At 39.6% G+C, this 22824-nt stretch overlaps 2 protein-coding genes across 2 annotated transcripts in view; both read left to right on the forward strand.

Annotated features, from left to right (window-relative positions):
- The first annotated feature begins 1072 nt into the window (after positions 1-1072).
- On the forward strand, positions 1073-2593 carry LOC142170335 (uncharacterized). Its single transcript, XM_075232226.1, has one exon. It carries the CDS (start codon positions 1073-1075, stop codon positions 2591-2593), a length of 1521 nt encoding a protein of 506 aa, XP_075088327.1.
- Positions 2594-4864: 2271 nt separating this feature from the next.
- LOC142170336 (uncharacterized) overlaps positions 4865-22824 on the forward strand; it is a 111088-nt gene continuing 93128 nt past the window's right edge. Inside the window, exon 1 of the mRNA XM_075232227.1 lies at positions 4865-5271. Within this exon, the coding sequence (XP_075088328.1) occupies positions 4865-5271 (407 nt within the window). The remainder of the gene's footprint in view (positions 5272-22824) is intronic.

Here is a 22824-nt window from a genome sequence, read left to right on the forward strand (position 1 = left end):
GGAAAAAGCCGAAAAAACACCTGAACAAGAGGAAATTACCAGAAAGATGAGAAGCATGGAGCAAAGTCTAAAAAATATACAGGGTCTGAGTGGGCAAAAGAGCGTATCTTACGCTGACCTGTGCATGTTCCCGCACGTACATCTACCCTTGGGTTTCAAAACCCCTAAGTTTGAAAAATATGACGGGCATGGGGATCCCATTGCCCACCTCAAAAGGTACTGCAACCAGTTGCGGGGAGTGGGCGGAAAAGAAGAGCTTCTTATGGCCTACTTTGGAGAGACTTTGGTCGGCATTGCTTCTGAATGGTATATGGATCAGGATATATCTCGTTGGCATATCTAGGACGACTTGGCTCGGGATTTTTTCAGGCAGTTTCAATATAACATCGACATTGCCCCTGATAGGAATTCATTATCAAATCTAAAGAAGAAGTTCTCGGAGAGCTTTCGAGAGTATGTTGTCAAATGGCGCGAACAAGCGGCCAGAGTCAAGCCTCCAATGGACAAAACAGAAATGGTCAGTGTCTTCCTTCAAGCCCAAGAGGCTGATTATTATCAAAACATGATGTCTGCAATGGGAAAGCCGTTTGTCGAAGCCATCAAAATCGGTGAAATGGTTGAGAATGGGTTGAAAACAGGGCGAATCTTGAGTCAGTCTGTTATAAGGGCTACCTCCCAAGCAATCCAAGGCGGGTCTGGAGGAGTAGCAAACCGAAAGAAGAAGGAAGAAGTAGCAATGGAAACTTCGAGTGTAAGAAAACCCCATTCGGCCAGATTTCATTTCTCTGAAAGAACCCCACAACACTACTACCCCCATCAAGATGCGACCTATGTTATGGATCTTCAGCTATATGCAGTGATGAATGCACAACCATACGCTAGGCCACAACAACAATTTCACCAAAACCGAGCTCAATTTCCCAGAAATTAACTTCCTCACCAAGCTCAGTATAATCCCCGACCTCCACAAAATAATTTCCCCTACAATGCCCGTGCTCGGGAGCCGCCCAAGAAGACGAACTTCACACCTATTAGTGAGTCATATTCTAGCCTTTTCCCTAAATTGGTCCAAATGGGTTTGTTACAACCCGTACCCCCAAATAGGCAAAACCCAGAGTCACCCTCTTACCAACCTGGCGCCCGATGTGCCTATCATTCTGGGGTGGAAGGGCATGACACTAAGAGCTGTTGGACTTTGAAAAGGGTCGTTGAAAATCTCATAGAACAAAAGCGGATAGTGTTAAAGGATGAAGACATTCCTAATGTGACCAACAACCCGTTACCGGCTCACAACAATGGACCAGTTATTGGAATGATCTGCGAAGATAAAGAGTTTGATCCTGCCTTGAAAGCCATCATTGTAATCGCTGTCGTCGAGAAAAAGCCAAAGGCTGATGCAAAGCAAGAAAAAGGGGAGAAGAAGAGTAAACTCACCCCTCAAAACATAGAAAAAACAGTGGAAACCAAAACTGAGGTAGTACCCTCGAAAGATGCCATCCTTTATGTGCCCCGGGGTCTTAGGAAAGGACAAGTTACATTGAGCCCTCCAAGAAGGTTTGAGCTGAACAAAGGATCTAAAATGTATATGCCAAAAGGGACCTATGTGGTACGGGGGCCAATAATTTCACCAAGGCTGAATGAGCCCGTGGTTATTGACCGCGCACCGCAGAGGCCCATGACAGATCCTACTGCCATCCCATGGAATTATAACGAGGCGGTAGTAACCTACAAAGGAAAAGAAGTCCTGGGAAAAGTAAATGAAACTAACCCGACTGAGAAATACCTTAATCTAGAGGAAGTGAATAATGCCACGAAGAAGCATTTCCCACTCAAGAAGTCAGTTAGTGCCGAAGAAGCAGAAGAGTTCTTCAGGAAAATGAAAACTGCGGACTACGAGATAATTGACCAACTCCGAAAGTCTCCTGCTCAGGTCTCTTTGTTGTCTCTATTAATGAATTCAACTGAACATCAGAAAGTGTTGATCAAAACCCTCAATGAAGCTTACGTTCCGATTGAAACTACTGTGGAACAATTGGAGAGGATGGCAGAAAGATTCTTCACAATCAATCAAATCTCCTTTAGCAAGAATGACCTGCCCCCGGAGGGGGCCACCCACAACAAAGCCCTCCACCTAACAGTTAAATGTGAGGGGTACTATGTGAAGAGATTCATGCTGGATGGCGGTTCCGGAGTAGATATCTACCCTTTCTCAACTCTGCAAAGAATGGAGATTGAGAGAATCAGGCCCAACAACGTCTGTGTTCGTGCCTTTGATGGCATCAAAAGAGACACCATAGGCGAGATCGATTTGATTTTGACTATTGGACCTGTGGATTTTGAGGTGACCTTTCAAGTCCTAGACATTGATACTTCTTATAATTTCCTCTTGGGAAGGCCTTGGATTCACGCGGCAGGAGCCGCACCTTCCACTCTCCACCAGATGGTGAAATTGGAATATGAAGATCAGGAGATCATAGTCCACGGAGAGGATGAGCAATCGATCTATCGGGACCCGTCGGTCCCATGCCTCAAAGCTAGGGAAGGTAGTGAACATATAGTCTATCAAGTTTTCGAGGTTGTGGTCGTAGACTAATATGAAGAAGGAAGCCCTTGCCCTCAACCTTTTCTCTCAAAAGCGTCGGTTATGGTTGACAAGGAAATGATCAGGCATGGTTATAAACCCGGGAAGGGGCTCGGGGCATCATTGCAAGGTATCACCGAACCTATCACCTTACTTTCCACCAAGAAGTTCTTCGGTGTGGGTTTTCACGCCATAGAAGCTGATGTGACATGGGCAAATCAACGAAAGAGCAATGGTTGGGTTTTATCTCAGCCAATTCCACATCTCTATAGAACATTTGTCAGGCCCAAGTACAATGAAGAAGAAGAAGATGAGGCCTTCACGGCCGAGGAAATTGAAGAAATTTGTGGGGCTATAAGGCAAATGCTGTATGAAACCCACATGGTCCAGCCGGGAGAAGGCTCGAGCACCGCTGAGGTGCTGTATATGGGGCCCAATGCCAAGCTGCAAAATTGGAAGGCTACTCCGTTCCTAATCAGGCGGGAATCCCGGTAGTCCAGTCCTGCCACCTTTTCTACATCACGAGTTATTTTAGGGTGTAACTCGGATGTTTTTCTTTTAGTTTCCTGTCTTTAAATGCTAATGTAAACCCTGTTATCTTCAAAATTCAATGAAATGAAATTAATATTTCGTCGTTCATCTCTCTTTATTCTTTCTGATTTTGTTACTTTTTCTTATTTCTTCTTTCAATTCTAATAATGCGGCTTTAAATAACATGACATGCTTGCGGACTTCATGCCCAGATCCAAATATGCTGTCTAATTGTGAAATAATGAATCAAGAAATGGATTATGATGAAGAAGAGGCTTTTAAGGAAATAAATTAAGAATTGGAACAATTTGAGAATAAACCTAAGCCGAACTTAAATAAAACCGAGCCGGTTAATCTGGGTAGCTCTGAAGAAATCAAAGAAACCAAGATAAGCATTCACACAGATGAAAGAACCAGGGACGCATTGATCCAACTTTTGTTTGAATTCAAAGATGTGTTTGCTTGGTCATACGATGACATGCCAGGATTAAGTGTCGATTTAGTGGTCCATAAGTTGCCAACCTACCCCAATTATTCCCCTGTCCAGCAAAAACAGAGGAAGTTCAAAATTGATATCAATGACAAGATTAAAGAAGAGGTTACAAAACAGCTAAAGGCGGGAGTGATCCGAGTTGTCCGATACACCACATGGCTGGCTAACATAGTTCCCGTGCTAAATAAAGATGGGAAAATTCGGGTGTGCGTTGACTACCGAGATCTGAACAAAGCAAGCCCAAGGACAATTTCCCTCTGCCAAACATCCACATCCTTGTTGATAACTGCGCCAAACATGAAATACAGTCTTTTGTGGATTGTTATGCAGGATATCACCAGGTGTTGATGGATGAAGAAGATGCGGAAAAGACAGCTTTCACCATACGCTGGGGCACCTACTGTTACAGGGTCATGCCTTTTGGTTTGAAAAATGCCGGGGCAACTTACATGAGGGCCATGACTGCCATATTTCATGACATGATGCATCAAGAGATAGAGGTGTATGTGGACGATGTGATCATCAAATCCAGAACCCAGGACGACCATGTTCGGGTCCTAAGAAAATTCATTGAGCGGCTATGTAAATATGATTTGAAGCTAAATCCGGCGAAATGTGCATTCGGAGTTCCGTCTGGCAAACTCTTGGGATTTATAGTCAGTCGGAGAGACATCGAGCTAAACCCAACAAAGATAAAGTCTATTCGGGATTTGCCTTCTCCAAGAACCAAGAAAGAGGTTATGAGCATGTTGGGAAGGTTGAATTACATTAGTCGATTCATTGCTCAGTTGACTTCAACATGTGAACCCATCTTCAAACTGTTAAAGAAAAATGCAGCGATTAAATGAACGGATGAGTATCAAGAAGCCTTTGACAAAATCAAAGAATATTTGTCGAACCCGCCAGTCTTGGTCCCACCTGAACCAGGAAGGCCTCTGTTCTTGTATTTGACAGTCTTGGAAAATTCCTTTGGATGCGTCCTCGGGCAACATGATGTGACCGGAAAGAGAGAGCAGGCCATCTACTATCTGAGCAAGAAGTTTACCAGCTATGAATCCAAATACACTTTGTTGGAAAGAACTTGCTGCGCTCTAACTTGGGTCGCTCAGAAGCTTAGGCATTACTTGTTGGCCTATACCACTTACCTCATTACCAGGTTGGACCCTTTGAAGTACATATTCCATAAGTCGATGCCCACAGGGAGGTTAGCAAAATGGCAGATCCCGCTCACTGAGTTTGACATAGTCTATGTCACCCACATGGCAATAAAGGCCCAGGCTTTAGCAGATCACCTAGCCAAAAACCCTGTGGATGATGAATATCAACCTCTGAGTACTTACTTTCCAGATGAGAAGGTGAATTCAATCGAGATGACATCAGAAGACACCAATGCTTGGAAAATGTTCTTCGACGGAGCTGTGAACGCAAAAGGCATTGGAATTGGGGCAATCTTGATCTCACCCACTGGTCAGCAGTATCCAGCCACAACCCGACTTCGGTTTTTCTACACAAACAATACTGCCGAGTATGAAGCCTGCATTATGGGTATGGACATGGCAATCAACCAAGATGTCGAAGAATTGTTAATCATGGGAGATTCAGATCTGATTATTCGACAAGCTCAGGGAGAATGGGAGACTCGAGATGTCAAAATTATTCCCTACAGGCAACATGTGGAAGATCTTAGCAGGCGATTCAAGTCAATAGAGTTCAGGTACATCCCTCGTTGTCACAATGAACTGGCCGATGCACTTGCTACTTTGGCCTCGATGCTTCCATACCCAGGAAATGCCCACATTGATCCCTTGGAAATCCAAATCCGGGAAAGGCACGCTTACTGTAATACGGTTGAGGCAGAACCAAGTATTCAGCCATGGTATCATGATATCAAAAGATTTCTGAAAACTAAAGAGTATCCTGAGCAAGCCAGTGGGGACCAAAAGAGAACCATCAGACGGTACGCAAGTGGTTTCTTCCTGAGCGGTGATGTTTTGTACAAAAGGACTCCGGACCTCAACTTGTTAAGATGTGTTGATGTCAAAGAAGCCGGAAGAATCATGTATGATATACACGCATGAGTGTGCGGACCCCACATGAACGGGTATGTTTTGGAAAAGAAAATCCTGCGAGCGGGCTATTACTGGATGACTATGGAAAAGGACTGCTTCAGTTTCGTTCGAAAATGTCACCAATGTCAGGTGCACGGTGATTTGATTCATGCACCGCCTACAGAATTGCATCCCATGTCAGCACCTTGGCCATTTGTTGCCTGGGTTATGGACGTCATTGGGCCGATTGAGCCGAAAGCTTTAAATGGGCATAGATTCATATTGGTCGCTATCGACTACTTCACAAAGTGTGTTGAAGCAATTACCCTCAAATCTGTCACCAAGAAAACTGTAGTAGACTTCGTGCATTCCAACCTCATCTACCGTTTTGGTATTCCTGCAACTATCATTACGGATAATGCTCCAAATTTGAATAGTCATTTGATGAGAGAGATATGTGAACAATTCAAGATAACACATCGGAACTCTACTCCTTATCGTCCCAAAGTCAATGGTGTCGTCGAAGCAGCAAACAAGAACATCAAAAAGATTTTGAGAAAGATGATTCAAAGTTCCAGGCAGTGGCATGAAAAGTTGCCGTTTGCATTATTGGGGTATTGCACTACTGTGCACACATCGGTCGGAGCAACCCCATACCTTTTGGTTTATGGCACGAAAGCCGTAATACCCGCGGAAGTTGAAATCCCTTCTCTCCAGATCATTGTTGAAGCTGAAATTGAAGACTGTGAGTGGGTCAAAACCCGTTTGGAACAGTTAACCCTGATCGATGAAAAGCGAATGGCTGCAGTCTGCCACGGGTAGTTGTATCAACAAAGAATGGCTCATGCCTACAACAAGAAAGTGCGGCCTAGAAACTTTGAAGTGGGGCAACTCATCTTAAGGCGTATTCTCCCCCGTCATCAAGAAACCAAAGGAAAATTTGCTCCTAACTGGAAATGCCCATACATCATCAGAAAATTGTTGCCAAAAGGGGCATTGTATCTGGGAGACATTGAAGGAAATGACTCTGAAACAGCTGTAAATGCAGATGCGGTCAAAAGGTACTATGTCTAATCCTTCTGCAGCAATAACATTATCCGATTGGGATGACGAAGGCTTTCATTCTCGCTACCCCAAACACTCCAATCCTTTGCTAACCCTTTGAGCCGTTTACCTTTCTTTCATTACCCTCTTTGGAACCTGAAAGTGTCATTAAAAAAAAGAGAGAAAACAAAACAAAACAGAAAAACAAAAGAAAAATCAAAAACAAAGTTTCCTGAACTATGTTCTACTTGATTCCGAAAGGATACGTAGGCAGCCTCTCCCTAGGGTTCAGTCAAACCAAAACAAAAATCCAAATTTCCCCAAAAGTGAAACTGGGGCAGACATTATAATAATTCGGTAATGATCCCACCCGAACGGTTCCAAATTTGTAATTCGATCCAAGTTCTTTTTACCCAAACCTGTTTCAAGTCCTTTCGATCAATCGGCAAAAGGTTTTTCAAAATCAAAGAACGCAGTTGCTTGGATCTGATGCAATTAAGATGAGAGAAATAAAATGAGAGAGTCTTATTGGTGAAAACCTACAGGCACCATAAGGCAATAACGAGCAGAGAAATCGAAAATGAGAGAGTCTTATTAGTGAAAACTCGTAACGAGCACTATAAGGCGACGATAAGAAGAGAAATGAGAGAGATCGATTGGTGAAAACCCACAAAGGGCGTCATCAATCGAAAAGAAGAAACCCTTCACCACCATTGGTATTGAAAGAGTCCTGGCAAGGTTTCTCGGTTTTGAAACACGGGTCGCAATGGGTTTATGAGAAGATAGGATATTTGTGCGGATCAGTTGTCTAGTCCAAGAAGTATGTCATGTCAATTTGAAGTCTGCATGCACCTCAGATAAGTCCGTCCTTCCTCCCTGAAAGGGATGCTTCTCTTTTAAATTCATTTTTTTGTCCTTTGTTTACTTTTCCTTGAACCTCTTTCGGTCTAACTCTGTTCCGTAACTAATACAAAGAAAAGGTGGCAAGATTGGTTTTACAGAGTTCTGCTTGATATAAACCAAGTCCAAAGAAAAGTACTCCAGCCTCAGCGGGTGCATCAAGTCGATCCCGACTAGCCATAATAGTCGATGCTCTAAAACCAGAGTTATTAAAAATGAAAAGAAATTCGAAGTCAAAGCCCTAGAGGTGGATTAAAGTGAAAGGGCCAAAGCCCCGCACGGTTGAACCGCCGTTTGGAAAGTTTGAAAAGTTGAGTTCCTCGGTTTTAGGAGAGAGATCAATCTTCAGCAAGCAGCAGAGGTTCTCACCAAAAGAGCTAGGCCGAGATTAAATGATAAAAAACAATGAAGGCCACAAAACTGACCACCGTTTCAAACTAACAGTTGTTCTTTGTTTGAAAAATTGAAACAGGTGCAATCCAAAGCAACCATGAAAAAAGCAGGTGCAACCAAAAGGAAATGCGCAAGGGTTAGAAATAGCTATGCTGCAATAATCAACCCAAAAGGGAAGTCTCCTCCCAATTCTTTCCTGCATTTTTTACTCATTTTCTTAAACTCAAAAATAAAAAAATAAAAAAATAAAAATAAAATGAAGATTGATAAAAAATAAAAATAAAAAGAAGAAGAAGAGAAATTCAAAATCATGGTAGCATAGGGTCTCCAATCTCTAGCTACGTCTTTTCCAACATAGGATCTCATTCCCTAGTCGATGCCAGCATAACCTGGTAATCTTTTCCTACCTAGGGTCTCATTCCCTAGTCACTGCCAGCATAACCTGGTAGTCTCTTTTAGTATTGAGTTCCACTCTCTAGTTGATCCCTAGCATAACCCGAGGACCTTTTCCTTTCTCCGGCATAACCCGATGACTTTCCCGGCATAACCCGTGGATCTCCCCGGCATAACCCGAGGACCCTTTTTCTTTTCCGGCATAACCCGATGAACGTTTCTGGTTTAACCCGTGGACCTCCCTAGCATAACCCGAGGACTTTTTTTTTCTTTCGCGGCATAACCCGTGGACCTCCCCGACATAATCCGAGGACCTTTTTCTTTTTCGGCATAATCCGATGACTCTCCCGGCATAACCCGTGGACCTCCTCGGCATAACCCGAGGACCTTTTTCTTTTCCGGCATAACCCGATGACTCTCCCGGCATAACCCGTGGACCTCCCTGGCATAACCCAAGGACCTTTTTCTTTTCCTCCCGGCATAACCCGTGGACTTCCCTGGCATAACCCAGGGACCTTTTTCTTTTTCTCCCGGCATAACCCGTGGACCTCCCTGGCATAACCCAGGGACCTTTTTTTTTCTTTTCTCCCGGCATAACTCGTGGACCTCCCCGGCATAACCCGAGGACCTTTTTATTTTCCGGCATAACCCGATGAATATTCCGGCATAACCCGAGGACCTTTCCTTTTTCCCGCATAACCCCATGAATTTTCCGGCATAAACCGTGGACCTCCCCAGCATAACCCGAGGACCTTTTTTATTTCCAGCATAATTCGATGACTTTCCCGGCATAACCCGTGGTCTTCCTCGGCATAACCCGAGGACTTTTTTCTTTTCCGGCATAACCCAAGGACCTTTCCGGCATAACCTGATCATTTTTCCAGCATAACCTGGTAATCTTTCCAACTTGGGGCCTTCGATCCCCATTTGATTTAATTTTAGATATAGGGTCTCCATTCCCTAATCTCTTTTTCTTTGGGATACACAATCCCGATTTTATTGCTTTCAATAAAGAAATAATTTAGATTTTGTTGAAATAACTCACAAAATTTTCCTAGTGAAAACTGGGGCAAAAAAATTTCATTCGTTTGTTTGTTTTGGTGCCTAAGCAGGTTTTTACCTTGAGGGACAAGTTTCGAGGTGACCAAAAGAAGAAGTCTCTTTTCAAATAAAAGAAAAGAAAAACAAGAAAAAAGAAGTAAGCTCTAAAGTGCAGAAGCGGAAAAAAGATGCGGACTGCTCAAGATAGGATTGAAGTCACAAGCTTCGCATGTCCTGCCTTGATCCAAAAGCTGAAGAATGAACCAGCGATTGCAGCTAACGAGCATCAAGATTCAGATCGGAGTCCAACAGCAAGAACCAACTAAGACTCAAGATCAAGCTTCAAAAGACTTATAGATGAGAATCTTGTAACTCATAATTGATAGGCTTAGCTAGTTTAGCTTTTTATTTTTCCATTTTTTTGTGTAATAAGGAGCTCAGCAAGCAGAAACAGCAGCAACAGTAGTGAAACCACAGTTTTCCGGTAATCCCAGCTACCAAAACTTTCAAAACTACACCGACCTGATTCCTTTATAGCCAAGGATATATAGGCAACCTCCGAAGCAAGGTTTGGTCAAACTTTTTCAAAATGCTTCCAAATGGAGTTTCAAACGGGCAAAAATTGCTTATAGTTGCTCACTTTATCTTTGCCCGAAAACTCTTTATGTTTTCGAGCAAAGAGGGGCAGCTGTGAGCAACTTATTTTTGACCATGTTTGAATTTATTCCTGCTTTTCTCGACTCACTACCCACTTTTCTCACTTTCTCTACTCACTACCCACTTTCCCCATTTTCCCCACTCATGTTCCCCACTCTCCCCACTTTCCCCACTCATGTTCCCCACTCTCCCCAAAATATTTCCTCCACTCACACCATTCACAACCTTAAGACACCCATCAGCTCTCTCTCCTTGAAGAAGAAGCAGAAATACCAACTCCATTCTCTCCATTAAAAACACAGCTGAAAGCAACCCCAACGGACCCCTATTTTGCACCAAAAACGAGCTCGAATCCACCCTAGAAATGACCTGAAAATAGCTCCAAAAACGAGTTAAAAAACTGTCCAAAAACCAGCATTAAACTACAACCAAATCAGCCCCAAAATCCAGCTCCAAACTGACCCAAAACAACCACTAAATCTGCTCAAGATAACTTCAAAACGAGCTAAAAATACTCCTCAAAATAGTTTAAAAAACAACCTGAAAAACCGGCCCAAACCCAGCTGAAATTCTGCCACCAAACAACCATGAAATGAGCTGGAGTTCACACCAAAATCCAACTCCAAAACTTTAGCACAACAACTTCGAAAACCAGTCCAAAAATCCATAAAAAACCAGCAAATCGTCTTCACAATGTTCGTGCTATGGGTCCATGAAAGGGTCGAGTCCGTCGAGGTCGGCGTGGAAGTTCTCTGGTCGATGGTTCCTGTTGTTTGAGTTCATTTGCTGCTCATTTTTGGTCGTTGTCTCTGTTCTGTTGGGTTGTAAACTCTCAACCTCAATTTCATTAATAAAGGTCCATTTTTATTCTTACTCTAGTTTCAAATCCTGCTTTGTTTGTTTTCTAAGATGATTAAATTTGCTTTGGTCTATTTAATTTTTAGAGATAAATTCATGTAGTATTTCTTCCACTTTTTAGTATGTTGATTCTTTGAGTTTAATTCTCAACATGTGTTTTACTTCGCGTTAGTTATTGAATGTTCTTTCCATTGTGATTGATCAAAGAAGATTGTGTTAGCTTTTTTGTTTAATTTCTCTGTCATTTCCAAGTTATATGCATTTGAAAGACTATTTTTCAGTTGAATTCTAGCAAAGACATGTGTTCTTTTAGAATGAATGAGCTAACATAATATTCATGTGAATAGGGAATAAGAAGCGTTGTCTTCCGCCACTGAAGGAACCTAGCTTTATTTACTCATTATGCCTTGAATTTGGTAGTAATTCATAAGTTATATGTTAGAATTGTTTAGCTAAAATATTTCTTGAATTCTACATCAATTCCATTTCCATAATTCTGCTTCACAAATAATCTCAAAGTTAGCCTAGAATATTAATTTATAAATACATCGTAACTTGCTTTAGGCGCGATTAATTAACTATCGTGACTATGGGTACGGTTCCCGTAGCATAGTCATGATACCTAATTCCCAAATTCGGGAGTGTATTTCATGTAACCCGATCATAACAACTTCGAATATTAATAAAATAAAAAATATTGCGAATCGCGGGTGCATTTCATGTAGCGTAATTTTCGATGTGTTCCAAAATGGAAAGTGTACGACAATCGTAACTTGTTCAAGAAATATTTTCATAAAACCTAAAAGGGGTTAAAATAATTAAAAGCAGTTATAAGGGAAAAATGCACAATAGGTTTAACACATGTAATAAATCAGATAATAGGCCAATTATAATATGTTTAAGCGACCGTGCTAGAACCACGAAAACCGGGAATGCCTAACACCTTCTTCCGGGTTAACAGAGTTCCTTATTCAGAATTTCTGGTTCGCAGACTTCAAAAAGGAAAGTCGAAATTTTCCTCGATTTGGGATTTAAAATAAATCGGTGACTTGGGACATAAAATAAACTATCCCGAGTGGCGACTCTGAACAAAATTGAATAAATTAATCCCATTTCGAATAATGTCACTTTAATTGGAAAAACTCCCATGTACTACCTTCGGGTGTGTAAAAAGGAGGTGTGACATATGGTGATTTTTTACTAAGGCATGTCTAAATTTAGAGGTTCCTATGATGTTTTGGCTCTATGTGCCGAAATTGGCAATTTGAAGGTTTGGAGAGTTCATAGGTTTGACTAGGGTTTGACTTTGATGATATAGGGTTGGGATTGTTGTTTCGAAAAGTGCGATAAGTTTTGTTTTTTCATTAGGACTTATGTGCAAAGTTGGGTTATAATCCAAATTGGTTAAGCTTGCATTGGACGCTTGCTTTGATGTTGAAAGTTCTTGATCTTAAGGGAAGTTCAACTTGTGTTTTATCCTTGATTCGTTGTTGTGATGTTTTAGTATATGTTTGGAAGCTTTGGATAAGTCTGAGTAGTGTGTATGGACTTGTTAGTGTGATTGGATATGGTCCAGGTGAGTTTCGGACAACCCAGAGCAAGTTTGGAGTTGGCTTATTCTGTTGGTGTCCGGTGTTCATAGCATTTGTCGGAGGAGCCTCGCATTTACGAAGAAGGATCTGGTGCTTGATAGAGGCTTGTTCCTTGCTTGCAAAGGGGAACCTAGAGCTAGAGATTTGGCCTTCGCATAGGCAAATGCCTAGCTGCGTTCGCGTGGGGAGGCAGGAATTGTGCACCGTGTTCGTGAGGGGCTTTCCACGAATGCGATGGTTATTTTTAGGCCAGAAGTTATTGTGCTTCGCAAACTCGAGGCACGTGCCACGTTTGCGAAGGGTACCCCTTGGTAGTGCATTTAAGTGATGAATTTCGGGATTTAGCCATTCTTTAATTATTTTTTTTAACCCTAGACTTGGGAGAGGTGATTTTGGCTTGGAGATTTTCAACGAAGACTTTGGGGTAAGTGAGTTATACAATTTTTTTGTATTATTTCAAGAATCTACATGGATTATTAACACCCAAACACATGTGATTTTCGGGAAAATTTGGGGATTTCCCCTACAACTTAAGAGAGTAAAAATTGGAATTTTGAGCTATGATTTGGACTCCGTTTAGGAATCTAATCATATATTTGTACTCATAGAGTTATGGGTAATCGGGATCTATCCATTGACTCAGGTTTGACCATGTCGGCCGGGGTTGACTTTTGTTGGCGTTTGGGTATTTGATTAAAGATTGAACATTTATTGTTTGGATTTGAATCTTATGGCTTTGTTTGATGTTATTGAGATATTTTTGGCTAAATTCAAGCTGATCGGAGGTGGTTTCTAAGTAAAGGCATTTTTGGAGTATTGATTTGGCCCGTTGAGGTCAGTATCTTGCCTAATCTTGTATGAGGGAGTAACCCTTAGGATTGGACTTTATTTGTCTAATTGTATTGTGTGTTAAGCAACGAATATGCAAGGTGACGAGCATATAAGTGGGTGATACATATGAAAATGATCAGATTAGACTCTACGCTTCTATTATGACTTAATTTTATTGTGTGCTCTCTATGATACATGTGTAGTCCTTTGTATGACTATGTGATATTATCCTTTCATGCTAGAGATCATGTCTTAGGATTATTAAATCCTAATTAGCCAAGATGGGAATTTGTGGAGTCATTGCTATATTGATTTAGTCGTAGTCATGTTTTACATCTTGAGCACACATCTGCACTTTATTATTAGTATGTCCTTGTGCACCTTATTTATGACTTGTAAGCAAATGTCTCTTTGATGATAAATTGTTATCTCGAATTTTTATGATTTTTGCACATACAGACATGTTGAGCAGATTGGCTTGATATTGGTACGAGGTCTCTTCCGTGCGGATATTGTGATGTGATGATGTTGTGGTACGAGGTCTTTGGCGTGCGAGTATGATGATATTTTTTTTGTTATGGCACACGGCCTTTGTCGTGCATTGTCACACCTCCTTTTTACACACCCGAAGGTGATATAATGGAGTTTTTCCAATTTAAGTGACAATCGAAACAGGATTATTTATATTAAATTCAGAGTCGCCACTTGGGATAATTTATGGTGTCCCAAGTCACCGGTTTAAAATCCCGAATCGAGGAAGTTGACTCTTATTTACAGTATGCGAACACAGAAATCCGGGTAAAGAATTATGTTAACCCGGGAGAAGGTGTTAGGCACTCCCGAGTTTTGTGGTTTTAGCACGGTCGCTTTGATCATACTTGGCTTATCAAAATTATATAATTACTGATTTTGGAACCTATGTGCCTTTACCGCTTACCACTTTTAAAGTAAGAAAAATTATCTTGAAATAGGTCACGCGCACGTGTACCCGTTTGTTTGGCGTGTCAAAAATCATGTCACGCGAACGTGTACACAATTAGTAACGCTTTATTATTATTAAGAAAATTTGGCCGAAGTTGCGCGAATGCATACTCCGGTTTTATTTTTAGAAATCGTAGTCACGTCACGCGAACGTGTACACAACCACGATAGTATATTTAAACGGGCCTAAAGCAACTAAGAGCATTTGACATTTTGATAACCAGGTTATGAAATTAATACGAGGGCTATGGATGATTAAATTGTGGATAGCACACCTCAGACTATATGAACTAAATTAATTAGTAGTCTATGAAAACCCATTCTTATTATTAAGAAAAATTTGATCGAAGTTGCGCGAATACAAACTCTGGTCTTAATTTTTAGAATCACAATCATGTCACACGGACGTGTGCACAATCACGATATATTTGTGATGAGAATGTGCATAGAGGGATACTAACGATTTTGGAACATGTTCAGTAATTAATTACTATGGACTAAAGTTGGTTTAGCCAATTCCATTTTTTCAAACTTAGAAACTTAAAAGATACATTTTCTCTTTAGGCTTGGTCCGTATCTTTTGGACCAGAACAAAGAAAGTAATCCCCTGCAAATCATAACACAGTAGCGCTCCAATATTTATTTTCCAATCTTAAAAAAAAAGAAGACAAAATCAGAAATTTTCCATTTTTATTCACTTGTACTACTATATGATTAGACTCGAGCCTAATACACAAAGCAGTTTCAATTCCTTATCCAAAGGTCATTTTAGTCACTAATCAGCTAATCTCAAAATCGAACTCCTACACGTGGAAAAGAAGCACAGAGAAATCGCGGATAGAGTTTGTATTAACATTAAAAGGATATTAATATGGACAATGAGATGTGATACTTCATATATCAATTTTATTTGTTTAATACTAAGATCCTAGATTACAATATTATGGGCTGCATTTATGACACCTATAACTAAATTCTACTTTTTGCACATGTACAAACTTTATCACTAAAAAATAAATTAATTAAAAAAAAACTTTAAACAGTACCTTTTAACAAGAATTGCAACAGAAATTTACAAATTCATCTAAGCCAATAAACTCATCCAAATACATATTGAACTTAAACAACGAGTGTACTTCTCTACTTTATTTTACACCGGAAAATCAGTGACTGGCCCTTTTAAATGGTTTGGGCCAGGCCTCAATAGTAAGCCCAATTCAAGCATATTACAGCTAAAGACAAGGACACAAGATCGAGCCCTTAGAGGAATCAATTTAACCAAGCAAGCATTTTAATCTACGAATCCTTATGAACACAAAATTAAAGCTCAATTTGATACTATCGACTTACAAAGTAGCATGTTGTAATAACCATATACATTGCTTCACAAGAAGATGCATACACAATTTGTACCATTTGGCATGATCTAGCTATGTATGCGACCAAATAAGCTATTCAACTAACTTTCCCAGAAAAACCTTCAATTCCACAACATTTAACCTCAAAATACTTGCTAGAGGGCTGATCCCTCATCAGATAAAACCAAAATACAGCTTTCAACATGACTTTTGACATTATTCAGCAGAATATAATACACAAGGCAGACTCAGTAAACTAAAATAAAATTAAGCTACTGAACAAAGCAAATTTGGCAAGATCACTAGAAGAAAACCAACTTGAAACAAATGGATTAAACCAAAGATCTATATTGACATGCATTTAGACATAAACTGAATGCCAAATAGTTCTAACTAGTTGAATCAAACCAGAACCCTTATCTATTACGGATGCCACCAAGTCTAAACCACTCTAGAATCATTCATATCCAAACAAAACCCAATTTCAGCATTTGAAAAAGGCTGATAACAACTTCAATTAAGAGTCCAAACAGAAGAGATACAAGTTATATCCAAACTTGATTAAACTTAATGTTAAATAAACCTCCATAAGAGTTCAGAATCATGAAAAGATTTAGTTATACAATACCAAACTTTAACTATGAAACATTAAACAGGACATTGAACTTCTTTGCTAATTCTTAAACCAAATTCAACTTTCAATAGATGCTATCACCAAGAGGGAGAATATGCACCAACCAATCATAAACTCATAAAAGTAAAGCTACACTATAATAGAAGAAACAAGATCACATTACACTCTAAACTTCGCAGTTTTCCATATCATATATGAAGCAGACTTTACTTTAGGGGGGATTTAAGGAATATACATGGAAAAGCAAAACACAACAGAAAAATGAAGGAATAGCTACGACAGCAGCAACTAGCCCAGATTTAATCAGTGAAACAATAGATTTGGCTTATGAAATTCGATGGAAAAATGCACTTTTAGCAAAACTTTGAACCAACAGACTCTCAATTACCAAAAAATCAATCCATTTCCATTCAAATGAGTTAAAGTAATTTTAGGAATTAGAAAGAAATTGAGTATGACTCAAAATTCAATGAAACAGTAGTAGTTCAACCGTTGGTATTTTCTGGAATTTTTCACTTAAATCTCTCTATATATGTATATTTCAGTATTTTCAGAGTACCAGACTGTCTCCCTTTTGTATGAACTTAGTATCTATATATAGGCATTCAACTTAGTACATTTACCACTATCAATTCAACTTTTTATTTCTTTAATCGTCCACTCAATTGTCCACTCAATTATCCACTCAATTATCTAATCCATTAGTGCAATCCTAACCCTACTATCCACTAGAAACTTCTTAAGTAGGTAAACACTTGAATTATACTTATATTAATCAGTTTTTATCAACATAATTAGACAAGAGGTTAAACCAAACTATTGAACTAATCCTAACTATTCTGACTAAGTAATTAAACAAAATACGATTTCAAAGTCTACTGATATCCCAATTATACGAAACAAATCTACGAAACCAATCTTAAAGAAACAAATAGTGAAGATAATAATTTATACCAGAGTACTGATCGAATTTCAATTGAAATTGACCAAAGAAAAATTAGAGAAGGGGAATGACCATTGGAATAAAATCAATCAAACAAACACAGAAAAATACAAGAACTTACCGATTAAAGTGGAAAAGCTTGGTACCCTGACTTTCCGATTCCATCGCCAAATAATGTTAGTCACTTGTTCTTTGTCAAAACAAGTGAGTAACACTATTTTGTGACAAACTCGGCTCACAAATTATCATCAATCTTGAGTTCAGGTTTGCTTCTTGGATTTAAGATTCGAGCAGATTGAGCCCCATTCGAAGAAAACTGATCATGGATTAGGGAAGAGGGGAGTGAGGGGGTTCTACGGTGTAAATTTGGGGCCGGTTGGGTTGGCAAGGGTTCAGGGGTCCGAAATTATATAGAATATTCGACGAGTTCTGAGACGATTCGAAGGTAACGGGTTGGGAATTCGGAATGGGGAGATGAAAGAGAATCGATGGTGTTAATTTAGGATCGTTTGGGCCACAGGAACCGCCGTGAGGCGATTTCCGATGGGCGGAGGGCAGTGGTGTGAGGCGGTGGGAGATAGGGGTGTCTCTAGGGTATGTTAGAGACGATGAGGGGGGGGGGGGTTTCTAAGGGGGTAGGGGTTTGGGTATATCAAAATGGGACGATTAATTTGAGACGTTGGATGATTGGAATCCAACGGCTCTAATTAAATCATAAATGGAAACGGGGTCGTTTTGGTTTCAACTAGGGTGGTCCGGGTGTGGGAACGGGTCGGGTTGTGAGGAAGGCTTTGGACCGTTCGATCAGGCTGATTCAACGGTCCAGATTGAAATGCCTGAAACGACGTCGTTTGGTTGAGGCTGGAGACGGACCGGGTATGTGCCTGGTTTTGGGTTGGACTGGGGTAAAAAAAATTGGTTTGGGCTTGGGAATTAAATTGGATTGGCCCAATTCCGATTACTTTCTCTTTTATTTAATTCTTTTCCTTTTCTTTTCTTCCTTTTTATTTCAAAATTTGAAATTAAAATCCTAATTAAATTATAAAAGACCTAAATTAGCTTAAAAATATTAATTAACTTTAAATAATACCTATCACAAATAATTAAACACTAAATTAAAAGAAAATCACACAATTTGACCAAAATACAAAAATATGTTATTTTTGTGAATTTTCATTTTTGTAAAACACCTAATTATTAATTAATTCCAAAAATGTAAAAATCAAATCTTAAATGCAAATGCTATATTTTTTTGTATTTTTAATGCATTAATAAAATTAAACATGCACACAAACATATGCAAACAATCAGGAAAATCGCACAATAATTCCTAAAAATAACACATAATTAAAGAAAAGACCTATTTTGGGAATTCTTTTGGAGTAATTCGTATGAGGCAAAAATCACGTGCTCACAGCTGCCCCTCTTTGTTCGGAAACACGAAGAGTTTTCGTGCAAAGATAAAGTGAGTGGATACGAGCGATTTTTGCCTGTTTGAATACTCTGTGGGAAGTATTTTTTGAAAGATTTGGCCGAACCTCTGCTTCAAAGGTTTCCTACATATCCTTGGCTATAAAAGAATCAGGTCAACGTAGTCCGGGAAGTTTTGGTAGCTGGGACTACCATGAAGCTGCGGTTTTACTGTTACTGCTGTTGCTGCTGCTGATACTGCCTACTGAACTCCTTATTACACCATGACAAAAATGAAGAAGCTAGACTAAGCTATAATCTATTATTTACAAAGATTTATTTTCAAACTTGATCTTGTGACTGACGTTGCCTCGTTTACTTGTATTTTCCTTAGAAGTTCCTTTGTGGCTGACTTGAATGGTATTTTTTGAAATGCTTTCCCTTCTTCTCCAGGCGGGCACCTGATTGCCGAACCTTTTAAATGTCTTCCTTTGACTATTTTTTCCTTTCCTCTGTTTTCCAGGCGGGCTCCTAATTATTTGAAATTTGAATTGCTTCTTCCCTTCGTTCTCCAGGCAGGCTCCTGACTACTTGAAATTTGAATTGTATTCCCTTGTTCTCCAGGTGGGCTCCTGATTGCTGAGACTCAAAATGTATTCCCTTGTTCTCCAGGTGGGCTCCTGATTGCTGAAACTTGAATTGTATTCCTTTGCTCTCCAGGTGGGCGCCTGATTTCAACAAAATAGACAAAAGCAAAGAAAAATTTCTGCCCCAGTTTGGTAGATGGACATATATATGAGTGTAAACTAAATCATGCTACCAAATATCAGTATGAACTTGAAAGCTGAAACTTGAATTGTACTCCCTTGCTCTCCAGGTGGGTGCCTGATTGCTGAAACTTGAATTGTATTCCCTTGCTCTCCAGGTTGACGCTTGATTACTGAATCTTCAACTGCTTTTCCTTGTTCTCCAGGTGGACGCCTGATTGCTGATACTTCAACTGTTGTTCCTTGTTCTCCAGGTGGACGCCTGATTGCTGATACTTCAACTGTTGTTCCTTGTTCTCCAGGTGGACGCCTGATTGCTAGTACTTGGTCATGCTCTTATCTTTAACATCCGTGTTGTTCTCCCTGTTCTTCAGATGGGCACCTGACTTCAACAAAAATAGACAAAACAAAAGAAAATTTTCTGCCCCAGTTTGGTAGCTGGGAACTCTTAACTAAACGACAATTTTAAATCTAAACTATATCTTTTAAAGGTATGACTTCTGCTAAATCTTGTTATCTAAGAAGGTCTTAAACTACTCCCCATTATCCGGGAGGGTCCTGACAACTCTTAATTAACGACAATTTTAAAGCTAAATTATATCTACTGAAGGTATGTCTTATGCTAAATCTTGTTATCCAAGCCAGTTTTAAACTACGTCTCATTATTCAGGAGGGCCCTGACAATCAAAAATCAAGTCTTATCTTAAGGGTGACAATTTTACGGCCAAGTTGTACTCTCTTATAACAACACTTACTTATCTAGTGGAATGCTTAAAGTCATGTCCCCTTATTCAGGTGGGTCTTGAAAACTCTTATGCGAACTTTGAAGCCAACTTATATTCCTTTTGGTGCACATTTGTCCTATATTTACTACTTATGATCCTTTTAGGGTTTAACCTAGGTCCCATTTTCCAGGAGGGTCCTGAAATTTCGAATTGAGTCTTGTCTTAAGAATGAAAACTTCATACCAATTTATATATTCACGAAGTAGAGCTTATGCTAGATCTTGTACTCATGAATGTTTTGAATTAAAGCTAAGTCCCATTATCCAGGAGGGTCCTGACATTTTCAAGTTAAATCCCATTATCCAGGAGGGTCCTGAGAATCTAAAATCAACTCTTATCTTAAGACTGACAATTTTAAGCAAAATTATACCTATTTATGGCAGAACTTGCACTACATCTTGCTATTTAATGGAATTTCTTAAGCTACGCCCCATTATTCAGGAGGGTCCTGAAAATTTCCAATTAAATCGAGGGAAAAAGGTGAAAAAAGATGGTGTTTCTTCTTGGGGGGAAAAAGGTGGAAAAAGATGGTGTTTCTACTTGGGGGGAAAAGGTGGAAAAAGATGGTGTTTCTACTTGGGGGAAAAAGGTGGAAAAAGATGGTGTTTCTATCTTTGTTATTATTATTATTATTATTATTATTATTATTATTATTATTATTATTATTATTATTATTATTATTATTATTATTATTATTATTATTATTATTATTATTATTATTTTTTGTCTTAACTAGAGACCGGGGCTATGAGGGTCTCCCAAATTTTGCTGAATTCCGAGGCCTTTAGGGGTAATGTCCAAAATGTATCTCAAGCATGCAAACTTCGGAGTTCCACTTATAATCCTTTGGGGTGCATTTGCGTTAAATTCTGCTACTCATGATTGTTTTGAATTTTAAACTAAGTCCTATTTTCCAGGAGGGTCCTGAGAATTCTGTGATCAAACCTGCATGGTACTTGTTTTCCTTACAGGATGCTTCCTGAAGCCAATGCCATCTTTGCCCCTGTTTCAAATCAAAGAAAATCTTGTCAGTTTAAAACGTGGCAGTTAGTTGTGGCATTCTTGCTGGGGGTGATTTTCTCTTTGCCATGCTTTGCTTCGTCCGATTGCCTTGAACTGGTCGAAAAGACTGTTTTGACCTTCTGACTGATCCCTGACTGCAGGATCCCCCAACTGTTATTCTCCCCTCCTGACCTTTTTGCCTAAACCCGTACATCTCCCGCGATATTACTGAACCATTCCACCGATATAACCTTTGCTTACACCCTATGTCCCACTTTTCATCATATTATATTCAGCATGTTCTAGCCGCATTTTGCTTTGTGCAATTTTGAATCTGGTAGTATACTCTGACATTCCTTCTTATTTGTTGAAACAAGGCTAACCTTGGAGGAGTTTTAGAGGAGTAACATTAATAGTAATGAAATGCGATGATTTTGAGAATTAAGAATAAAGAAAAAAATCCAAATTTGGATGACTGTTGGAGATAGGAAAAAGGAACTTATCTGAGTGGAGTCACTGGCACCAATGATCATGGTATGCATTTTGGATTAATCAGACCCGTCTATTTAACCAATCTCCTTTCCAATTGTTTTACTTTGTTCTCCGAGATTTCCACAACCCAATTTTACTTTCTGCCAACTTACAGACTTTGTTCGACTTGCAGTGCCCTGAAGGGTTTTCACCGACAAACCTCTCTTATTCTTTTGTTCCTCAATTCCTTGTCGCCTTATGGTACCCGCGAAGGTTTTCACCGATAACACTCTCTTATTTTTACTTTCTCTCAGCTTTTGTCGCCTTATGGTGCCCATGAAGGTTTTCACCGATAAGACTCTCTCATTTTTACTTTCTCTCAGCTTTCATCGCCTCATGGTGCCCATGAGGGTTTTCACCAATAAGACTCTCTCATTTTTACTTTCTCTCAGCTTTCGTCGCCTCATGGTGCCCATGAGGGTTTTCACCAATAAGATTTTCTCATTTTCATTACTTTTCCTATTTGGACCAAAGTATTATCCTGATATGAATCAACTCTATTTGCTCAACTTGGCATCTCTCGAAGACTAATCAGAAGGTCTTTCTTTGGACCGTAATGTGGGTTTTTGGATGGAGTTAGAAAGAAAGGGTATCAAAGGCTCAAAACAATTTGACATGGGTTTAAAATTACAACTCTTGGAATCACATTTCTTATTACAAGTACAACTTCTGCCCTAGTTTCTTGCTTGGGGATCTTTTGATATTTTATTTTACTATGACCGAGCCGTGAGACTGCCTACGTATCCTTAACAGGAATCAGGTCAAACGTAGTTCACACTTGAATTTCCTTTTCACTTCTTTTATTTTCTCTTTTCTCTTTTTATTTCTTCTCTCTCTTTTCGTTATTGATTCCAAAAGAGGGGTATGAAAGAAATAAATAAAGATAAAAAAGGGGGAACAAAGGGTAAAGTGTTTAGCTAGCAGAACGAATTGCCTTCGTCATTTCAATCTTCGAAACAATGCCTGGTACAAACAATCAAAAAATATAACAAAGAAATCATACATAATATCTCTTGACTGCATCGGAATTGATGGCCATGTCTATGCATTT

This window comes from Nicotiana tabacum, chromosome 16 (assembly GCF_000715075.1).
Source record: "Nicotiana tabacum cultivar K326 chromosome 16, ASM71507v2, whole genome shotgun sequence".
Lineage (NCBI taxonomy): Eukaryota > Viridiplantae > Streptophyta > Magnoliopsida > Solanales > Solanaceae > Nicotiana > Nicotiana tabacum.